The following is a 23,912-nucleotide window of genomic DNA, read 5'->3' as shown; positions in this document are numbered from 1 at the left end:
GGATGCTTCGATTTATGAGCGTGGGCTAAGCTACTAATCGAGCATACTGTATATCTCGTGAGTTAATTTTATTGCTAACACTGCGTTATGGGGTCTTCAACATGTTTTGCCCCCCCCCCCCCCCATGCCACAAAAGTCAAACTCCGCCCATGCCCTTCGGTATAAATGATCAAAACCGATATATCTAAGCTAGCAAGCTAATAATTTACCAAATTCCTATTCAAAATTATTCTCATTTTGACAGCATGTTTTATAAACAGGTCAAAATTTGTGACCACGCTGCCCATTGTTCTGTTGTATTTCCTCATACCAACAGTCAACCTTCCACTGAGCAAACCAGTTCCTCCTCCCATCAGATTGAGGACTAGCAGTTTAAAAAGTGGATTAGGCCTGTACATTGGGAGCAAACCAGTCCAAAACCTGGTCTAAAAAGCCACTTTGCCTAGATTTAATCAGCGTACGAAAATAGGGCTCTACGTTTCTTTACCTTCACCGAACCCCTCACTCACCGAACCCCTGGGGTTCGATCGAATCCAGGTTAAGAACCACTGGTTTAGACTGTCGATTGCTTTAATTTGGATTCAGATGCTAAAACGTTGAAACCTTAAAATCTTTTGTACGGAAACATTTTGAGCCAAAACAAGAATTTTTTTTTTTTTTAACTTTTGTACTTGATTTTATATTATGACTATTACGTCTACTTAAGTGTTGGATCATACCCTGCTGTAAAGAAGGCTTCTCACATGCCAGCTCTTTGTTCGAAAACTTGAAACTTTCCTCTGGTACATGCCAGTTCTTTGTTCGTAAACTTGAAACTTTCCTCTGGTACAAATTAAATAGTTTAATTTGTAGTATTTTTTTTTCAGAGTCAAAGTAAGAAACAAAGGCAGGGGTGTCTAAATCTTCGGCCCACAGCCCAGCTGCAGCCCAGTGCCAAGTTTTTATTGGCCTGCAGCAAATTAGGGAAATATCACTGAATATGGCCCGTACAAGAAGCTTAAAGACCAAATGTGAAGTAATTTCATAAAATGCCAAATAGGGTCACAATTAATGTAATTAAACATTGTCCAACAAATAAAGCATGAAAAAAATAATTTATATGTTGTATATTTGACAAAATAATCGCGTTTCCGAAGTTCGAGCCTGAAAGGGGACGAACCCAGAAGTGATATGTCACACCGAGAACAGCGATGGCAGCGCTCCATATGGCCGCCATACAGAGCCCTTCAAACAACAATTCAAACAGAGATATACTGTAAGCTATAGATCGAGCGCAAGTGAGGAGATCCAAGTTTTTGAAGAGTTGGAGGAAGAGGAGGAGGTTGGAATTTTATGTTGGAGCGTACATGTATTAGCCAGACGCTAATCAGGATGCAAACAATGTGCCCAGACTACCTGACATGGAATGGAGACAAGACCCATCGAGATTAAAAGATCGGTAAGATACAGGCTGTTATTATTTTCATGATTTGAAGCATGTCAGGTAAATAAGCCACCTACTATTGCCTGGGATAAAAGAAAAGTTTTGACGAATCCCCGATCATGTTGTGTAATGAACAGTAGAAGCTAGCGACGTTAGCTTTTATCTACCTGACATGTTTCGGCGAGCACCTCCGCCTTTGGACCCTCTGACGAAGGCGGAAGTGTTTGCTGAAACATGTCAGGTAAATAAACCACCTACTATTGTCTGGGATAAAAGAAAAGTTTTGACGAATCCCCGATCATGTTGTGGAATGAATAGTAGAAGCTAGTGACGTTAGCTTTTATTTACCTGACATGTTTCGGTGAACACTTCCGCCTTCGTCAGACTCCGAAGGCGGAAGTGTTTGCCGAAACATGTCAGGTAAGTAAACCACCTACCATTGCCTGGGATAAAAGAAAAGTTTTGACGAATTTATATGACTAGGAAAAATGAACTCAATACAACTATGATCACGGATTGCCACGAGTTAGCTTTCGGCTAACACTGCTAGCTTCTATTGTTCATTCAACAACACGATCGGGGTTTTGCCTCGAGTTACCTTTCGGCTGACGCCTCTACCTTCTACTGTTCATTCCACAACAGTTGGTAGCTCTGCTTTGACAAAGTCATCAGTCATCTATCCAAAAATCACACTTACTTTTTTGCAAATCCTTGATCATAAGCAGACCGGTTGAGGAAGTGGGCATCTTCGAAGTGTTTGTAGCAGAGAACACTACTCGATGATGGCGTGAAATTCATTCGCTTCGTGCGAACGAAAGATGTCCATTTAGGTGCCCTGCTATCCTTTGGCCACTCATACAACTTTTACATTACATCGCCAATACAATACATCACCACACACCGCCGTGGCATCTTACCGAGAAGCAATGCAACATTACTGTTCTATGGCGGACTTCCCTCGCAGTTCTCTGTGTGACGTAATTTCCGATGATTTCCGAAAATTGTCGAAGAAAAGCATTTTCGTTGTCAAGGGCGTTGCTATGGGTTAAACAAAGAATCTGGAAGGGTTGCGTTAAAAAAATGACGAAAATATGCTAGTAATTGTTTAGCCATTGATATTATTCAAAAACAAGGTTGGCCAATCTTACTTCACATTTGGTCTTTAAATTCAGCCGACATTCTGTTACAGTTCATATTCACTGTGATTGACAGTTATAGACATCAAATCCATTTCAGCTGGGATAGCTGGCATTGAGTGATCATGCGTCACTGATCATTCAATCGCTGCGAGATCACCAGTCATATTAAATTGGACGTCTATCGCCGTCAATGGCAGCCAATGAATTAATACTTAAAAATAAATACATTTTTAAATTCTGATCTTTTTAACCTGATGCTGATCCTATTTAACAAATAAAAGTTGAATGATTCCAATTTGGCCCCTTGCATTCTTTTCTGAACGTGTCTCTTGGAGAAAAATGTTTGGACACCCCGGAAAAGGGAGAATCATTTTTCATAGCAGGCAGGCAACGGAAGACGTATTAGTTACAACAGCACAGCACCGTATTTATTTAAATTTTATGAATGATTCCTTATTCACTAAAAGCAAGTGAGGACTAACATTTGAACAACATTGCTACTTTAAACACACTGTTTTAATTTTGTGCCGAAGGAGAAAAAAACAAAACAACACAAGAGAATATGGCGTCCTCTCGTGGCAGTAAAGTAACATGATTTCCTTTTAATTCATTAAATATCATTGCACTTTCTGTTACTTCAGGCATTCAGCAGTGACATCATCCTCATGGAATACTGAAATCATTTGACTCCATAGAGCGGTTACATAGTTACGTAAACTTTTTTGTACAGGAGTACAATGGTAAACAAAAATCCTCCTTCGAACCTGAACAATTTCATTCATAGGCATTAATGGAGGGCTAAGTCTAACTTACAGTGGTATGAAAAAAGAATCGGAACCTTTTGGAATTTCTCACATTTCTGCGTAAAATCATCATCAAATGCTATCTGATCTTTGTCAAAATCACACAGATGAAAAAACAGTGCCTGCTTTAATTAAAACAGCCCAAACATTTATTGGTTTTCGAATTTTAATGTGGATAGTATGCAAACAATGACAGAAGGGGGGAAAATAAGTAAGTGAACCATCACATTTCATATTTTATGCCCCCCCTTGGCAGCAATAACTTCAACCAGACACTTCCTGTAGCTGCAGATCAATCCAGCACATTGATCAGGACTAATCTTGGCTCATTGTTCTCTACAAAACTGCTTTACTTCAGTCAGATTCCCGGGATGTCTGGCACGAATCGCTGTCTTTAGGTCATGCCACAGCATCTCAATGGCGTTGAAGTCTGGACTTAGACTTAGCCACTCCAGAACGTGTCTTTTGTTCTTCTGAAACCATTGTGAAGTTGATTTACTTCTGTGTTTTGGATCATTGTCTTGTTGCAGCATCCATCCTCTTTTTAGCTTCAACTGGGTGACAGACGGCCTCAGGTTTTCCTGCAAAACATCCTGATAAACTTTTGAATTCATTCTTCCATTAATGATTGCATGTTTTCCAGGCCCTGAGGCAGCAAAACAGCCCCAAATCATTATGCTCCCTCTATCATGCTTCACGGTGGGGAAGGGGTGTTGATGTTGGTAAGCTGTTCCATTTTTCCTCCACACATGACTTTGTGTGTTACTCCCAAACAGTTCAACTTTGGTTTCATCAGTCTACAAAATATTTTGCCAAAACTTCTGTGGAGTGTCCAAGTGCCTTTTTCCGAACATTAAACAAGCAACATGTTTACAACGTTTTTTTAAACAGCAGTGGCTTCCTCCGTGGAGTCCTCCCAAGAACACCACTCACGGCCATAGTTTTACATATAGTTGATGTGTGTAGAGATATTGGACTGTGCCAGTGATTTCTGTAAGTCTTTATAAGACACTCTAAGGTTCTTTTTTTTTTTTACCTCTCTGAGTATTCTGTGCTGAACTCTTGGTATCATCTTTGGTAGACGGCCACTCCTTGGGAGAGAAGCAACAGTGCCAAATTCTCTCCATTTGTCGTCAACTTGTCTGACTGTCAATTGGTGAACATCCAGACTTGGTTGGAGATGGTTTTGTATCTTTTCCCAGCTTTATACAAATCAATAATCATTGATCGCAGGTCTTCAGACAACTCTTTTGACTGAGCTATGATGCACATCAGACAAGGCTTCTCATCAAGACAATTCTTACCTGGTGTGTGTTTTATAGTGGGCAGGGCAGCTTTAAACCACTCATCAGTAATTGGGCACACACCTGACTTAAGATGTTTAGTAGAAATTGGTTTCAATTGCTCTTTTTAAGTCTCCTTAGGCAGAGGATTCACTTACTTATTTTTCCCATTTGTCATTGTTTGCATGCTATCCTCATTAAAATATGAAAACCTATAATTTTTTGGGGTGGTTTTAGTTAAACCAGACACTGTATTTTTATGTGTGTGATTTTGACAAAGATCAGATCACATTTGATGGTGATTTTACGCAGAAATGTGAGAAATTGCAAAAGGTTCAGATTCTTTTTCATACCATTGTATGTCTCCGCAACATGCGACATGAGACACACTCACACACGCACACTGAAAATAGTAGACCCTCTAAAATTCTTTCAGCCACATTCAAACTTTAGGTCATGGTCCTCTCAAAAGTCATTATTACTGTGCTATTATCATTATAAGCTTTAGACACACATATACAACAACTATATTGTGTACAGGGTTTCCAGTGTGTCCACCCAGTCTAGGCAGAAGCAATTGAAAAGGCACTTGACGTCCTTCTCAAGTACATTGACGTTAAGTTCCTACACAGCAGAGTTGACTTGAAGCATTGGAGGCGCTAATTGTATTAAGTGCTTTTTTTTTTCTTTTTGCACTTACTCTAAACAGTGTGATAATATAATATACTTTAAAAATGTCAGTTGGTTATATACAATAATCAAGTACGTGGAGGAGTGTAGCAGTCCAGACCAGTGCCATAGTGTAATTTGTATTCTAAAAAAAAACTGAAATTGGGAAAATTGATTTTCCAGTTTTCCAGCTTCAGATTTTTTTATACTGTACTTCAAAGGGAAATTATGAATTTAATGGGAATATTTCTTTACGTAGTGATTGGATGGAAGAAATCACATGGTTCTGATCCGGCATGTAAATTGTATTTTGATATACAGTACATATATTTTGGGGTGTTGAGTGGTAAACAAAAAGCTAGCACTGCAATCCTCATTTTCCGGATTTCTATATTTTTTCAGTTTTTAAATAATGCCCAGAGAAAGGTGTCCACTCTTATCTGGAGGTGAAGAACCCTGATCCTTTGGCCTGAGGAGCCATCAGCATACTCGCTTGGTTCTTGTGCGTGATGAGAATCTTTAAAGCACAAAACAAAAACTTTCATTTCAACGCAAGAACAACATGCTGTAAAATCGAAGTGTCCTTGGACTTACTGTGCAGGGTGGCTGCATCCACGGTTCTCCGTCGATCTGCATTGGCAACGCTTTCTTGGTCCTGAGTAAAAACAAATAATTATCAGAAAAAAGTGCTTCTTAAACAGAGGTCCTAAAAGAGGGTCAAAAAATATTTTGCAATAAATTATGTAACAATTTCTCACTACAAACCTAATGATTGATTTCAATTAGGCTCATTTTTGTCAGAAATTAAAAGGTGAAATAAGTGAAACCAAAAAGGATTATGTCACTATGTTCTGTTTCTTAACAAGGATTAAAATTGCTTGATAGTATGTTTGAAAAATAGCCACTGATGCAGGCAGAAAAGTTGCTATATACAGTAAAGCCTGAGTTATGCTTCTGCGTTGCGGTGACGGCGTAGCGACGATGCAGACCCTACGGCGTCAACGAGCATTCAATAGTTCTGCGTTGCTCTGTAATTCACCACCAAGCCACTAGAAGGGTGTGGCATTGTGTTTGTATGGTTTTGGGGGACTCTTGTCGTCTTCCTCTAGTTCCGGTTACAAAAAACAACAACAACAACCATCAACATTGAACAACAAATGTTGATCATACAGATGTTGAGGCGCAGGCGATGCAGAAGATGGTTGTGGAGCTGGCCTGTCTGACTGTTGATGCCACACAGAGACTGGCAGTCACATTACGAATTCTAGCATCGGGTGGAAGCCAGCAAGCTGGGTTGTCCAGCGTTTTGTCCGATTTCTTTGCCGTGTCCTACGACCAGCCGGTGGGAAGCCATAGCAGAGTTTTCTGGCGGCTATGGAACTTCCCAAACTGCGTTGGAAGACTTGATGGTAAACACGTTATCATAAAAGAACCGAGTCACTCACAGTCAGTGATGATGCATCAAGTGTTTGAACTGTCTGTTGTTGAAAATTAAACATCAAAACAACTCTTTTGACACCAAACCTGTGCATAATTCTTCATATACTTGAAGTGTAAAATGTAAATAAGTCACAGACTCGGCCTTTTGTTGGACTGGCCTTTGTCACAGATTCTGTTCATAATATTTATGAACATAATATCTAGGCACAGTTGAGGAATTCTGGTTTGGTGGCCTCAGTATTGCTTTTTACAGATGATGTCGTTCTCTTGGCTTCATCAGGCTACGATCTTGCAGCTGCATGTGAAGCAGTCATGATGATGAAACTGAGACCATGGTCCTCTGTCGGAAAAAGATGCACTTCCCTCTCTGAGTCAGAGATGAGTTGCAAGGTGGTGGAGTTTAAGTATCTCGGGAGTTTAAGTATCTTGAGATCTTGTTCACAGGAGAAGGAAGAAAGGAACGGGAGACCGACAGGCGGATCGATGCTATGTCTGCAGTCATTCGGACTCTGTATCGGTCCGTTGTGGTAAAGAAGGAGCTGAGCCTAAGTCTCACAGCTGGCCTGGGAACACCACGGGATCCCTCTGGAGGAGCTGGATGAAGTTGCTGAGGAGAGGTAAGTCTGGGCTTCCCTACTGAAGCTGCTGGCCCCGTGATATGACCTCAGATAAGTTGTAGAAGATGGATGGATAGAATACTAACTGTACCTTTGCGCAAGTCATGCATAGTTAGGCAAGAAAGTTGCGTAAATGGCAAATTCTCATGTCAGTTCAGGGTTCAGTTTGATTGTGTGATATGATAGGCCACAAGTTAGTGTGGTTTAAAAAAAAAGTCACCTCCTGCTAATAGTGTAAACTTGCGGTTTCCCCACCTGATGGTGAGCTGTGCCGTTTTCGCTAGTCTCACAGCACTCTTCAGGCCCGTGTAAATTTGCCCCATCTCTATGGCACCCTCCAGGCCAACCACCTCTACTCTGCGGTCACTCAGATCTGGAAAGAAACCCAAAGGGGAAAAAATGTCAAGGCACACAAAGTATACGTCTTTAATTCACCTATGTGAGGATTTCAGGCAGCATGGTGATTAAGTGGTTTACACCTCTGCGCTAATGAGGTTGGAATCTCAGCTCCTGTGTGGGGATTGCATATTTCTCCCAATGTGCAAAGTATCTACAGTGCAGAAAGGTGGGGTCATTTTTCTTTTTGAAAGGCCACAAAATGCTATAAACACACACACAACAAAAGACTGAAAAATATGTTTTTGAATTATTTTCAAAAGGCCATTAACAAGCAAGGTTTCACACATAGCAGAATGGACCTTCATTCAAAGCTACTATTAGAAGTTAAATTCCATTATAGGCTTGTTACAGGCAGACTTGCATACATGGACAAAGAGTCTAAACTGATAATTATTGACAGAAGTTGCATAGGGGATGAGCTTTTGATTATTGCTTTATCAATATCACTGTATACGTATAGGCCCAGGGGTGAAAGTGGACCGGAACGAGCTGCAACGGAGTTCCGCTATGAGTTTATTAGGCGGAACCGCCCGGAACGCCGATTTGATCCCGCAAATATGACGGCAACTGTCCAAACACTGTTAAAAAAAAAAAAAAACCTGCCACGCTTCCACACACGCATCTCCAATAAGAATCTACTAACGTCAGATTTACATACACAAGTGTTAACAACAAGCCCAATAAAGACCTTGCATAGCATCATCCATTTCCACCGATATTTATAATTCATTTATTTCTTCGACGTAGTTCGTTCCAGCGTCTCTCTCTCTCTCTCTCTCTCTCTCTCTCTGCCGCTGACAAGTCACATCGCAGGCAGCAAAAAAAAAAAACCCAAAAAAACAAACACAATGACTCTGCTGTACGTTTAATTGGCTGACATACTGAAACGTGATGAGCATCTGTGATTGGTTCAAATGCACGTTCTTTCTGACTGAGATGAGAGGAAGAGGAGCCTGAGAGGGGCGGCTGCAGCCAGAGCCCTCTCCGTTTTTTGGAACAACGAATAGAGGAAAAAGAAAAGAAACTTGTTGAATTAAAGGCGCAATGCAACAGAAAATTGATCAGATCTTTAAGAGAAAGGAAAGAATTGAGGTTTATTTTATTTTAATCTCCCATGTTAATGTGCTCTTTTGACTTAGTTTTGTTCATTTGTGTAAGGCTACTTATTTATTTCCTTAAAATAATAAAAAAAAAAGTGTGTTTGCTTTGTCTTCAAAATATATTCCATTTCACTGTGCATACTTGAGCGCCTTGAAAGGTAGAAAAGCGCTATATAAGTGTAACACCATTTACCATTTACCATTGTATGTTATTTGTACTTATTTTTTGTTAATGTATGTTACTTATATCTTTATTATTTAAAAAAGTCAATGTTTTCATTATCTTCCATTTTAAAGTGCATCCTATGTTACTGAATAGTTAAAATTGAGGTTTTGCTTTTAGATTTGAAGAAATGAGGGTAAAATAAAAATTAGATGGAGTTTTAGATGGAAATTTATAAATCAGTGAAAAAATACAATTTTGAATGGAAATCAGTTTCTCATTTATGCCTTGTTCCAGTGTAATGAAGTAGCCTAATGCATGTGTTAAACTTTTCATTCATTCATTTTCTGAGCCACTAATCCTCACAAGGGTCACGGGGGCGCTGGAGCCAATCCCAGCTAACTATGGGCAATATGCGGGGTACACCCTGAATCAGTTGCCAGCCAATCGCAGGGCTTAAGGAGACGAACAACCATTCGCGCACACAGTCACACTTAGGGACAATTTAGAGCGTTCGATCAGCCTACCATGCATGTTTTTGTGATGTGGGGGGGAACCGGAGTTCCTGCAGAAAACCCACACAGGCACAGGGAGAACATGCAAACTCCACACAGGAATGCCGGACCCCGGGATTGAGCCCTTTATTTTAGTTTTAGGAGGTTTGACACCCTCAATTAAAAAAAAAAGAAATTGGAGTCAGGGAGTCCCAGCAAGAAAGTCTAGCCACTTTCACCCCTGTATAGGCCACAGCAATCTAATAAGATCTACAAACCGGATTTTGTTGAAGTTGGGAAATTGTGTAAAATGTAAATTCAAACAATATACAACAATTTGAAAATCAAGCCACATTCTGCACGTTACAACAGCGTGGCTTCGAAGTAAAAGAGTCCAGGTTCTCCCCTGGCCGGGTTGCAGTCCAGACCTGTCTCCCACTGAAAATGTGTGGTGCATTATGAAGCGTAAAATACGACAGAGAAGACCCCAGACTGTTGAACAACGGAAGCGGTTCATCAAGCAAGAATGGGAAAGAATTCCACATGAGAAGCTAATACAATTCGTCTCCTCACTTTCAAAAACGTTTTTTGAGTGTTATTAAAAGGAAAGATGATGTAACGAAGTGGTAAACATGCCCTTTCCCAACTTCTTCTGCACGTGTTGCAGCCATGAAATTTATTATTATTTGAAAAATAAAATAAAGTTTATGAGTTTGAGCAGTAAATATGTTGTCTTTGTAGGGTATTCAATTGAATATAGGTTAAAAAGGATTTTAAAATCATTTTATTTTGTTCTTATTTACATTTTACACAATTTCCCAACTTCAGCCGAATCCAGTTTGTAAAACAAGCGCTGCATTAAAAGTCTGCTCTTGACTAATTTTGTTTTGAAATATGACCAAACTACTGCGTCTTCAGTGCTGAACAAAGCATGGCAAGTCATTAAAACACAACTTCACATAAATTTGTCGTCATGCACAGCAATATTATCAAGCCATTTTACGGCCATTTGTCGCCATCTAGTGTCGGTATTTCGAGCAGTGTAATTAACAGCGGACCGTTCCCTATTTTGTAGGTGAAATATTTTTGATACAACTCTTGAATCGGAGCTCATGAACAGACTGATGGATGGATGAGTAGACTGTGCAGTTGAAACTTATGTTGGTGCACATTACTTTTTCTAATCTTGCTAAAATACCTTGGCCAGTCACTTTCAAGACTTCTGGGTCCACAATTACGTCAGGCTCCTCTTGGCCGGTCAGCCCCTTCATGTCCCCCTTCTTGCTCTCACCCCAGAGATTGGACCCGCCGTGCATGCTGGGAATGTTTAGGACAGCAATGCCCTCAAGAGACAGGCCGCTGAGGTCCAAAGGAGTGCCGCAGCACTGGGGACAGTAGAAAAAATGAACAAATGTGTTTCTATTGCCTTATTCCTGTCTCACCTCTATTGTTAGACATTCGTTGAGTTTCTTGCAAGAGGCTGAGATGGTCTCTGAGGTGGCAAATTCAAAATACCACAGCTTGTTCTTCATCCTGCACACATTGAGGACACTCAGTTGTTTGTAGATTGAGACATTCTGCAATATGATGTCCTTTCTGTACCTGCTGTTAAATTTTTGAGGATGTTTCTCCCTCATGGTGTGGAAACGGTGGGCGATGGAGGCGTCCTGTTAGCCCAACAAAAGTTGGTTAGCCAGACACCAAGAAGAATGGACGTCTTTGTGGAGACTCACCACTCCGATGGAGAAGTAATTGTTAATGATCTCATACGGCACAGGGTCGCCTTTGTCTTCACCTTCCTCCGTGATGACCTGCACGCTCCAGCGGTCCATCAGAACCTCAGAGCTCCCCTCAATATCCTTCAGGATCCTGTTTAGGTCCTCACCATCGTATCCTGAGAGTTGACATTGAAGTATGACAAAACATTAGCTGTTTGCGTTTTCATTTTGAAATCTTTGAATTTTGGACAGCGCTATAAGCTTGTGGTTTCTCGGTTGCTAGATATTTACATATTGACGCCAGTTTCAATCAGTATGTTTCTGTAACTGATCATCTGAAATTGTGATGGTATGTTCTCACCTCCTCCCCACCGCAGGCATCGCGCGAGGTCATTTCCTGTGCCCAGGGGAAGTACAGCAACTGGCGGCCGCACCAGCAGACCAGCTTTGTCTGATTGGGTAAGACAGGCAAGAAGGAACACAATAGATCTTTTCTTTTTTTTAAAAAGTGATAATGGGGTTGCATTCCAAAATAGAATTGTTTGATGTTCTGCTGAATCTCCACTTGGAAGTGATTTTATGCATCAAGCTCACCGATGGCATCCAGAATCCAGCCGACTGTGCCGTCTCCACCACATACCAGGATCCTGTAATCTTGAAGGTTTCTGAAGAAACTCAAGCTGATGAAAAAACAATTTATTACCAGGTGGATTCAAAAAGGTGCATATAAAGGGAGAAGGATCAAGTTGCACTAAGTTCTTCTGTAAAGTTTATTTAACCATTCAGGTTTTTCCCGAAATTGCACATGAAAGTCCAATGTCCCAAACTTTTTGTGAGTGATGTAAGAAGACATTAAAGTCGCAAAATAGCCACTTACCCTGGAGCTGGTCCTCCATTGGAAAGGTTGTACACCTGCCGAGGGTTGAGCAAATACTGAAACTTACGCAGGACCCTGAAGTACAGGAAAACATACACGAAAGGTGCTTGATTATATATTTATATCTTGATTACAACCAATTTTTATTTCTTTAAAGGATAAATGCTTAGCTCTTTTTGTGTCAGGTTTTGAGATTTTGCTTTTGACATTTAGTATACAAGTGTGACCAACATGATGCAAAATGTGATGTCCACATGTAAATGCAAGGTGTCAATGATAATTGTATCATTTTTATTCTAAATTATTACCTATATTGTATTTTTTTTTTTTTTTTTTATAATGTTTGTTACAGTATATATTTCTTCATGGATACACAATACTGGTCTAAAAAATTAGGGAAAATATCTGCTTCAGAGTTAAAAAAAAAAAACAACAACTACATCGTACTTGCTGTCGTGACATGGTTTGGAAAATAAGATTTTAGTGCTGGTTGTCTAAAGTATTCAATATATTTAATGTTAAAGTTTGATTACAAAGATACATTACTGTAATTATAGTCAAGTCAAGTCAAGTTCAAGTTTATTGTCCCCTAAGGAGGGGAAACTTATCTTACAGCAAGTGAGCACACAGTTTCACAACAACAGATAACACATACACATAAAATAACAAAGACCACAATTTAAAAAAATGCTATGAACAGCTTTGCCTCTCGGTCCCAGAATTGTGCAAATTTAGCAGCCTAATCGCACTTGATAAAAAGGAGTTCTTTGTCCTGTTGGACTTAAAACAAGGGACATATATATATATATATATATATATATATATATATACAGTGCCTTGCAAAAGTATTCGGTCCCCTTGAACCTTGCAACCTTTCGCCACATTTCAGGCTTCAAACATAAAGATATAAAATTTTAATTTTTTGTCAAGAATCAACAACAAGTGGGACATAATCGTGAAGTGGAACAACATTTATTGGATAATTTTAACTTTTTTAACAAATAAAAAACTGAAAAGTGGGGCGTGCAATATTATTCGGCCCCCTTGCGTTAATACTTTGTAGCGCCACCTTTTGCTCCAATTACAGCTGCAAGTCGCTTGGGGTATGTTTCTATCAGTTTTGCACATCGAGAGACTGACATTCTTGCCCATTCTTCCTTGCAAAACAGCTCGAGCTCAGTGAGGTTGGATGGAGAGTGTTTTTGAACAGCAGTCTTCAGCTCTTTCCGCAGATTCTCGATTGGATTCAGGTCTGGACTTTGACTTGGCCATTCTAACACCTGGATACGTTTATTTTTGAACCATTCCATTGTAGATTTGGCTTTGTTTTGGATCATTGTCCTGTTGGAAGATAAATCTCCGTCCCAGTCTCAGGTCTTGTGCAGATACCAACAGGTTTTCTTCCAGAATGTTCCTGTATTTGGCTGCATCCATCTTCCCGTCAATTTTAACCATCTTCCCTGTCCCTGCTGAAGAAAAGCAGGCCCAAACCATGATGCTGCCACCACCATGTTAGACAGTGGGGATGGTGTGTTCAGGGTGATGAGCTGTGTTGCTTTTACGCCAAACATATCGTTTTGCATTGTGGCCAAAAAGTTCAATTTTGGTTTCATCTGACCAGAGCACCTTCTTCCACATGTTTGGTGTGTCTCCCAGGTGGCTTGTGGCAAACTTTAAACGAGACTTTTTATGGATATCTTTGAGAAATGACTTTCTTCTTGCCACTCAAAAGGCCAGATTTGTGCAGTGTTCGACTGATTGTTGTCCTATGGACAGACTCTCCCACCTCAGCTGTAGTTCTCTGCAGTTCATCCAGAGTGATCATGGGCCTCATGGCTGCATCTCTGATCAGTTTTCTCCTTGTTTGAGAAGAAAGTTTGGAAGGACGGCCGGGTCTTGGTAGATTTGCAGTGGTCTGATGCTCCTTCCATTTCAATATGATGGCTTGCACAGTGCTCCTTGAGATGTTTAAAGCTTGGGAAATCTTTTTGTATCCAAATCCGGCTTTAAACTTCTCCACAACAGTAACTCGGACCTGCCTGGTGTGTTCCTTGGTTTTCATAATGCTCTCTGCACTTTAAACAGAACCCTGAGACTATCACAGAGCAGGTGCAGTTATACGGAGACTTGATTACACACAGGTGGATTCTATTTATCATCATCGGTCATTTAGGACAACATTGGATCATTCAGAGATCCTCACTGAACTTCTGGAGTGAGTTTGCTGCACTGAAAGTAAAGGGGCCGAATAATATTGCACGCCCCACTTTTCAGTTTTTTATTTGTTAAAAAAGTTTAAATTATCCAATAAATGTTGTTCCACTTCACGATTGTGTCCCACTTGTTGTTGATTCTTGACAAAAAAATTAAATTTCATATCTTTATGTTTGAAGCCTGAAATGTGGCGAAAGGTTGCAAGATTCAAGGGGGCCGAATACTTTTGCAAGGCACTGTATATATATATATATATATGTATATATATATATATATATATATATATATGTATATATATATATATATATATTATATTATATATATACATATATATATACACACACACATGTACACATATATATACTGTATATGCAGCTGCATCAGTAGGAAGGAGCCTCCATGGAAACGAAGGCTAGAGGCAAAAATCATGGCAACACAGAGGGAAGCTAGCCTCCTAACAGATGAGCAAAAGTGTGAGACTTAAGAAAAAACTGCCCAAAAATACAGCAAGCTGCCCACAGCTGAGGCACTTGAGACTGCTAAGCCAAGGCTCACAGCCCTAGCTAGCCGCCTAAAAAGGTACACAAGAGTAGTAGAGGCCAGGAGAATAAACACTTGTTCTCCAATAATCCAGCTAAGGTCTACTCTCTGTGGCAGGGTAGCAAGGCCTCAGCAGACCAACCCAGAGCTGAGACTAAACAATACTGGAAGAGTATCTGGGAAAAATAGGCGTCTCACAACACTAACGCCCAATGGCTGGCAGACCTGCGGTCAGAACATCGCAACATCCCAGAACATGACCCAGTAGTCATCACAACAGCAGACATCAAGACTGTCCAAAATGAAGATCTGTACAGCTCCAGGGCCCGACAAGATTCATGCCTACTGGCCTAAGAAGCTAACTGGCCGAATAATATTGCACATACCCACTTTTCAGTTTTTTATTTGTTAAAAAAGTTTAAATTATCCAATAAATGTTGTTCCACTTCACGATTGTGTCCCACTTGTTGTTGATTCTTGACAAAAAAATTAAATTTCATATCTTTATGTTTGAAGCCTGAAATGTGGCGAAAGGTTGCAAGATTCAAGGGGGCCGAATACTTTTGCAAGGCACTGTATATAGATATAGATATATAGATATAGATATATATGATATATAACAGTTTTACATGTTTGACATGATATATCAGTGTATGCCGCGCTTATGAAATGTGTCTACATTAATGCATTTTTTCCACTTCCAGAACGCCAGGATTTATGCAATACGTTGAAAGCAGCTTAGTATGTCAAATCTCTAGCCTACATGATTATATTCTTAAATTGTAGACTTTTTTTTTGTATAATGATGCGATGATTTAGATATATTTACCAAGAAATAACCATTTCCATTTCAAATGATACCAATTTTTGCCAAAATTGCATGGATTTTAACATTTCAGCCAATTAGGATGGATAAAAACTGAAATACAGTGATCCTCGTTTTTCGCGGAAAATGGACACTCCCCCCACCCCCGCGAAAATCCGCGAAGTAGAGGCAGTGCTTATTTACATTAATTAAAAAAAAAAAAAAGAATGTGTGGTCAATGTATTCATTCAGATTCAACAGCATTGGAAAGAAATACATGTAAGACATGTTTTTTCCCCTTTCCCTCCAAAGTATAACTAAAAAAAAAAAAAAAACCTTATATGCATATGTATATTTTTCTAAATGGTTTTCAAGCACTGCAAATGTAATAATTATATATATATATATATATATATATATATATATATATATATATAAATGTCACTTTTCTGGGGGGAAGAAACATTTTTAACATTAGGGCATTTATTTAAAAAATAAATAAATAAACCCCTAAATCCTGAGAGCTTGAGAGAGCATAATTAAAGACACCATGATTTTAACGAGATATTATTGTGTACTTACCTCGTTTCGATCCCAAAACTCCGTGTAGCATGTCTCACAGCTGTGAATGGCTACAGCCAAACTTTTTGGGGATTTTACGGGTGAAATACGGTATTATAACAAGGGTCGCAAGAAGAAGAAATCGCAGACGTCAAGGAGTGGTCGAGATTTTGTTTTTCAAATATTTACATAATATTTGTAAACGTTTTTTTCTTCTTTGTTTGGATTTGATTATTTATCATCTAAAATATCGGGGAAAATACAACAGTAATAAAAAAAAAATACAATTAAGCGATAGTTATGAGTTAGATATCCGCGACCTATTTACAGACACTGTTTTTTTTCATTGTGACTTAATTTGTTTAGAAGTTTAAAATATGCGAGTGAATAATTTTATAAAGTCATTTTTTTCAAACTAAATATTAGACATTGATTAATGATTCTAAGCAAAAAATGATAGACATTTTGAACAGTAAATATAATTACCTTCTTTTTATGGCTGAGTTGAAACAAAAGCGGTTGCGTGGTGTATGTAAATGGGGGTCTCCAGGGTAAAATGTACAGATTAAAGATAGTACGGGGGCTTAATGCGCCATGATGAAAGTACTTTGGCAGCATACAGACATACTGTTCTATCAAACACAACAGTTCTTAAAAGAAAACAATGATTTGTACATGTATTCATGCATGTCTTAAGATGTTTAAATAAAATACTGTTGTTTCTTTATTTGAAAAAATATCCACGATGGACTGAGGGCGTGACGTTTAAAGCGCAAAGTAGCGAAGGATCACTGTACACTCTAGTTATGGCCCCTAATAACACTCTAAATTTGTTTTTTTCCATAGTATTCAACTCCTTGCCTGCCATTGACAAGACATTTAATTCATTTAAACTGCTGATGTTTCAGTCCCATTGAAAGCGCTTAGACATCCCATCTATTTTGACTGTGAGACTGAGACCCCTCTAGAGCTGTCAATGGCAACCATGTGTGCCCTATATATGGTTAAATAACTGCATATTTAAACGTGATTATTAAATTATCATATTTGGTGTCAAGGCTCACCTTTCCCCCTGCTTGCCTCCACTTTTGGGATTGACAAACACAAGAAGCGGGTGAGTATTGGGCACGGGGCTAATCTGTCACCAAGAAAAACAAGAAAAAAGACATTTACCTTTTCTCAGTCATTTAGCATGTTTTCAACTACAGTAAGTACCTGAAGGATTTGTCCATCAGGAGTTGTGTTCAGCTCTGTGTCGTCCGTTTGACCAGAGCATCCGTTGTTTGATCTCTCCTTCATTTCAAAGAGAACACACACACACAGGTGAAAAAACATGTCAGATGATCTGTCTATCCATCTATTTGTTCTATCCCATCAAGTCGTCTACCTTGATGACGGGATACACAGCCCAAGGAGGCAGGATATGGTCTCGCAGCGGGCCGCACGTGCACTCACTCGGCTCTTCGTCTGCACACGCATCGTGGCGCTGATTTAAAATGTGAAAAAAATTATATGAACACAGTACTTAAATAGGTAAAGGTACACTGTATGAGTCAATCAGTAGACCGTCAGGGCCAGCAAAGCTTTCACTGCTACCCTAAAATCCCCAGAAATCATGATCATATTCATGTTATGAATGTATTCTCTAAATTAAAAACATTGCATAATTATTCTCCGTATATATGACTTTTTGTATCCCAGTGTTGTATTTTTAGATTATACAGTTTTTATCATTCATTCATTAATTCTGCTGTGTTGTGTTGGCAGATAGTATGAAATCTGTCAAAGGCTTTCAGAATCAACATTGCGTGATTCTGTGCAGTGTGAGTGAACAACAATCCGATGGTTTGAAGCAGTGTTGTTAATCGTACTTTAAAAAAGTAATTAATTACAGTTACAAATTACTTCTTCCAAAAAGTAATTGCGTTAGTAACTCAGTTACCTGAATGTAAGAGTAATTAGTTACTTGGCAAAGTAACTGGTGATAATTTTCATGTTTTTGTTTTTTTTTCTCTCAAAAAAAAAAAACACAAAAAAAACCAGGTCACATAATGTGAAGTTTAAAGGGTTTTTGGGACAATTGGACCTAGCCCAATTCTTTACCCTCCACTTAACTAGACATAGTGGTATTGCGATATCTAGATAGTAACCTTTGCTATGTGTGGAAGTCATTTAATGTTGTGAATAAAGATGTTTCGATCGGGTCCGATCACGTCATTTTCAAAGTATCGGAATCGGCAAAAAAATATTGGACATGCCTTTTTTTTAATATGCTGTATATATATATATATATATATGTATATATATATATATGTTTTTTTTTTTTTTTAAATTAAATGGTTTTCTAATTGTATTTAACGTTACAGACAAAATGTCTTACACTCATCCAGAGTCATTAGTTTTGGCTTAAAGTAGGGCTATCAAATTTATAGCGTTAACGGCGGTAATTGATTTTTTAAAAATTAATCACGTTAAAAAGTTTAACGCAATTAACGCATGCGCTGCACGACCCACTCACGCATTGTCGCGTTCAATCTATAATGGTGCCGTTTTACCTATATATAGAGCTAAAAGGCAGCGTAAAATGAGTAGAGTGAATTTTTGCAGTCTTTGGAGCCTTTTTTTTTAAATGGCTAAAGCCTTACAATCCCTCTCTCAACAATTAGAAATACCATGGGAAGCAATGTGGGGAAGAAAGGTAGTAGTTGATCTTTTTCTTCACACCCTATGTTATTTCCCAATGCAGAGAAGATATATCAATTGGTGCCACTACGCACAGTCATGGTTACACTTCCCATCATGCATTTGGGCAGAACAGTTAAATGGCTACAGTATCATTTACTGAAAGCTCAACAAATACACTAGATGGCAATATTTAGTCACAACATACAAAGTCATATTTATCCTTTAAGAATTACAAGTCTATCCGTGGATCCCTCTCACAGAAAGAATGTTAATAATGTAAATGCCATCCTGAGGATTTATTGTCATAATAAACAAATACAGTACTTATGTACTGTATGTTGAATGTATATATTCGTCCGAGTTTTATTCATTTTTTTCTTAATGCATTGCCAAAATGTACGTGATCGGGAAAAATTATCGGGAATGATTGGAATTGAATCGGGAGCAAAAAAAAAAAAGCAAGAGGATCGGTAAATATCGGGATCGGCAGATACTCAAACTAAAACGATCAGGATCGGATCGGGAGCAAAAAAACATGATCGGAACAACCCTATTTGTGAATCAACGGTTAAAGTTGTTAAAATTGCTCTCGTTATTGCATTAGTTCCCTTCTGTCTACTTTCAACATGTGGAAGTTCTAAAACTGTTTCATCGTTTAAAGATAGATTTAAGTCAAGATTTTGCCGATTTAGGAGCATTTTAGATAAAAAAAAAGTTACTTAGGTTCGCTAGGAACGTTCTCTACAACAGAGCCTTCCTTAGAGGTCTACTGCTTTAAGATGGCGGCTATTTACTAACGCATGTAGTCCTTAAAACATGTTGCCAATGCAGCCGTGTCTGTCATTTGCATCTAGTTCTATAATACAGTATGTGATATCTACCGTATCATGTGGGCGTAGTTTGTAGGCTATCGGCTACAGCCGGGTATTATTGGAGCCACCTAGCAATAGCATCGCGTTTGCAACGAAGTCTTCCCCACTCCTGCTCTGCTCTCTCGTCTCCGTGAGTCCGTCTCTCTCAGACTTTTTTCATTCAACCAACATAGTAACGCATAGTAATTAGTAGAGGCATGCGAAATTTCCGATTCTTAGGCGATTCGGCTGTGGAAGATTCGAGAACGAGTCACAAACATCCAAATTCCGATTATTGAATTATACCAGGTAAAGCGGAAGTAAAACAGAGTATTTTTTTTTGTCTTTGGGACACAATGAGGAACGGACCGAGAGTAAATATCATGTTCAACTCATGCCGCTAGATTAAAAAAAAAAAAACAATCATACCTGACTGCACCCGACAGCCACTACAAACAGCGCCCAGTTGCTACAAACATACGGCTACAGTAGATATCATATATATATGTAGAACTAGATGCAAAATGACAGATGACGGCGGTGTTAGAACATGTATTATTGAACAGAGATGCGAAATGACAGACTTGCCGGCGTTAGTAAACAGCCGCCATCTTAAAGCAGTAGACTTCACTAGAAGGCTCTGTTGTAGCGAACCTAATTAACTTTTTATCTAAAATACTCCTAAATCGGCAAAATCTTGTCTCGAATCTATCTTTAAATGATGAAAACAGTTTTAAAACTTTGACATGTCAAAAGTAGACAGAAGGGAAATTATGGAATAACGGGAGCAATTTTAACAACTGTAACGGTTGATTCACAACATTAAATGAATTGAATGTAGTTTAAAGTTGCTGATACAGAATGGGGACTGGAGTATTTTATTTACTGTTATTTTTGTATATTTGTTTACTGTTATATGTTAACTTGATACTGAAATAGTAGTTTGGTTTAGCCTGAGAGGATTTTTGAACAATTTTGGAACTAATGTACAAAACATAAAAAAAAAAAAAAAAAAAAAAAAAAAAAGGAGGGGGGTGCATCAATAATCATTTTATAATTGAATCGGAGCCTCTGAATCGTAATCGAATCGTTAGGTGCCCAAAGATTCCCAGCTCCAGTAATTAGTAACGCACGCCTTTCCCGCCTAGGTAACGGTAACTGCGTTGCCAAGATGAGAAAAGTAATTAATTAGATTACTCATTACTGAAAAAAATAACGCCGTTAGTAACGCCGTTATATTCTAACGCTGTTATTAACAACACTGGTCTCAAGTATGTGTAGCGGCGACCAGGTGAGGAGTACAAAGATAAGTGTGTCATCCCTGCAGTCAAAAATTGGTGGTGGAAATGAACCCCCACCACCACCACCTCTTCAATCTCTGCAGAAATGCTGAACGCACTCCTGTAACGAGTCACATGACATTTTGGAGTGAAAATGACAAGCAGTACTCAATTTGGACAGTTAGGGATGTACGTAGTTCCCATGCGGTGTACTCACTTTTGTTGCCAGGGGGTTAGATATTAATGGCTATACTAGAATTTTGAGGGGAAAATAAAATAACTCTATTATATAAGATGCACAAAGACTACTTTTCATTGTGTCAGTGTCATTTTGTCAGTGTTGTTCCTTGAAAAGATATATTTAAATATCTGCAGAAATGCGAGGGGTGTACTCACTTTTTGTGATACTGAATTTATTAAAATAATGTGGTCCACTGACACTGCTATCTGATTGTAGTACAAGTACCTAAAGAGACTTGTGACTTTTAAAGCTTGTATATTCTTTAGAGTTCAATTTTTGAGCAAATAATTTAAAATTCCTTCTTATTTGTAAGTTTAACAGTGCGTAGGACAGGACATAGTGATACGTTTTAGTTGCTGACGAGGGACTTTTACAGTTGAGTTGACCCAACACTCGGTGGTGCGCAAGCGTGTTCGTGAATATTATTTCTTCAGTTGTGGTGTCATTAATGATGGTATTATGAGAGTTATTTGTTTAAGTCGAACAAAGTGAAACATCACTGAAGGGCTAGATGTTTAATGTAAAGCCCACCACTGGAGTCAATTGTGAACAAGCTGTGCTCACCATGGAGTGACACCACACGCAGTGTTTGCCCGTTAGGCCTTGTAAGCTCTTGATCTTCTTTTGACACTTGTCACACTTTCTCGATTCACAGTTCCCACTCACCCAGTCATGTGCCGGAACCTGTAAAATGGCACAAATAGGGGTGTGATGACATAGCTCTCTGGATCAATACATCAATCAAAGCTCTTTGTATCCAATCGAATCGTGGCAGACCCTGTAATATCGGTAAATGTCATTTTCCAAAGAATCAATATTGCATTGTCATGAAATTGCTGATTTACAGTATTGATATATCAAACTGGGTCGATACATAAATCTGTTATGCAATGATCTACTCAAATCAAACAAAATGCCATTTTGTTTAAAACAATGATTTTCATTCAAATGTCTGAAATGTTTCAGCAATAAAACTGTCAAAAACGTCAAATTTGCTTTGTATTTTTATTGCATTAGATAAAATGTAACTTATTCTGTTGAATGTGTACATAATATCAAATTACAGTGATCCCTCATTTTTCGCGGATAATGGGGACCCCCAACCAGCGAAAAACCTAAAATCCGCTATTGGTGTGTTCAATGTATTTATTCAGATTTTACAGCATTGGAAAGAGATACATACAAGACATGTTTTTCCCTTTTTTTCCCCAAGGTACAATAAAAAAAAAACAAGAACAAACAAAAAACAAAAAAAAAACAACCTTATACTGTATGTATATGTATATTTTCATGAATGTTTTTAAGCACTGCAAATGTAATAATTATGGTATAAATAATATATATATAGAAAATATATAGATATATAGAAAATAAAATGATTTCTACATCTATATATACATATATCTCAACATTTTCAAATAAAAAAAGAGTTTTTTTCTTTTAGTTAAAAAAAAATCTGCAATGGACTGAGGGCGTGATGTTTGAAGCGCGAAGTAGCGAGGGATCACTTTAAAATCCATCGTAGGCCTTTGAACCAAATCAAAATTAAAATTTCAGCGGACTAGTATCAGCAAATGTCGTACGTCCACAAAAAACAATATTGTATCACATCGCAATTGAATTGGTGAGTTGCAACGAATTGCCCAAATCATACAAGTTGCACCCAAGACAACTGCCTACCCCTGTTTCTTTCTTGGACTTCACATAGGTTCTGGCACACGGGGCCGGGTTCCTGTTAGCGCAGCGGCCGTGGACTGTGTACTTGCAACCTATTGATCAGAGATGGAAAAGCACTCACATCCTTTACTTGTGGAAAGATTCTGGTAGAAGCGTAAGTGCTGTTTAAGTGCAGATTCTGTAATGTACTCAAGAACAAAACAAAGAACTGTATTCCAGCATGCTCCGGTTTTGTGCAGGCATATCGCCAACTGTTAGGGGCTGCGGTTACTCACAGGTGCAGCACAAGCCTTGCTTCCTGAGACCTAGAAGCATGCAATGACACACGTTGCAGTATACAGGCTTGCTGAAATGTTTCATTCTCCACAGGTGTTGTCCGTCTGTCTGTGTCATCTGGTATATGACAAAAATTGAGAAGAATGTTGATAATTATATATATATTAAATTCAGTTCCGTTGACCAAACAGTACATAAGACAACTTTTTCAACATACAGTAAATGGCCCACATTTTACACAATCATGGCGAGCCTTGCACTAATGACATTGCTGATTATTCAGAATGTGTCACAGCGGGACACGACACAGCCCATTCACATCAGCCCGCTAATCTTCTCAAATTGTCCACACAAGATTATGCACTTCCTTTCAATCTGTTAATAGAGTGACAAGTGCTCTTATCCAAATGACATGGCAATGTTTTTTTTTAATTATTGCAGCAGGTGAATCTTTCACCCTTCCTGGTTTCAAATGTCTATAAATAGTTCCGAAGGGAGTCTGAGGTCAGCAGTCCAACACATTTAGGGCTCCAAAATGGAGGGTGACATCAACAGAGGGTAAGGGTGGTATAAAATCATGATACAGCAAAGAATAAGAATGTTAAAAATATGTTTTACAGTTTGCTTTTTGTTATTCCATAAGCAGTATAACCTGCA

General features: G+C 38.7%; 1 protein-coding gene across 4 annotated transcripts in view; it reads right to left on the bottom strand.

The window, feature by feature from the left end:
- Window positions 1–1,839: 1,839 nt before the first annotated feature.
- Window positions 1,840–23,912, bottom strand: part of dgkaa (diacylglycerol kinase, alpha a) — a 62,472-nt gene continuing 40,399 nt past the window's right edge. For all 4 annotated transcript variants that reach the window (XM_057822975.1, XM_057823003.1, XM_057822985.1 and 1 more), the window contains 16 exons: window positions 23,255–23,372; window positions 22,983–23,071; window positions 21,867–21,986; window positions 17,633–17,731; window positions 17,461–17,538; window positions 17,310–17,383; window positions 12,126–12,200; window positions 11,843–11,928; window positions 11,610–11,699; window positions 11,264–11,424; window positions 11,133–11,197; window positions 10,973–11,063; window positions 10,729–10,915; window positions 7,630–7,747; window positions 5,912–5,972; window positions 1,840–5,834 (listed from right to left, as the gene is read on the bottom strand). In XM_057822975.1, the coding sequence (XP_057678958.1) occupies window positions 5,754–5,834; window positions 5,912–5,972; window positions 7,630–7,747; window positions 10,729–10,915; window positions 10,973–11,063; window positions 11,133–11,197; window positions 11,264–11,424; window positions 11,610–11,699; window positions 11,843–11,928; window positions 12,126–12,200; window positions 17,310–17,383; window positions 17,461–17,538; window positions 17,633–17,731; window positions 21,867–21,986; window positions 22,983–23,071; window positions 23,255–23,372 (1,593 nt within the window). In that variant the 3' untranslated portion in view covers window positions 1,840–5,753. The remainder of the gene's footprint in view (window positions 5,835–5,911; window positions 5,973–7,629; window positions 7,748–10,728; window positions 10,916–10,972; window positions 11,064–11,132; window positions 11,198–11,263; window positions 11,425–11,609; window positions 11,700–11,842; window positions 11,929–12,125; window positions 12,201–17,309; window positions 17,384–17,460; window positions 17,539–17,632; window positions 17,732–21,866; window positions 21,987–22,982; window positions 23,072–23,254; window positions 23,373–23,912) is intronic.

This window comes from Corythoichthys intestinalis, chromosome 2, assembly GCF_030265065.1.
Source record: "Corythoichthys intestinalis isolate RoL2023-P3 chromosome 2, ASM3026506v1, whole genome shotgun sequence".
NCBI classification, from domain to species: Eukaryota; Metazoa; Chordata; class Actinopteri; order Syngnathiformes; family Syngnathidae; genus Corythoichthys; species Corythoichthys intestinalis.
The sequence above is the reverse complement of the archived record's forward strand: the minus strand, read 5'-3'. Positions and strand labels throughout refer to the sequence as shown.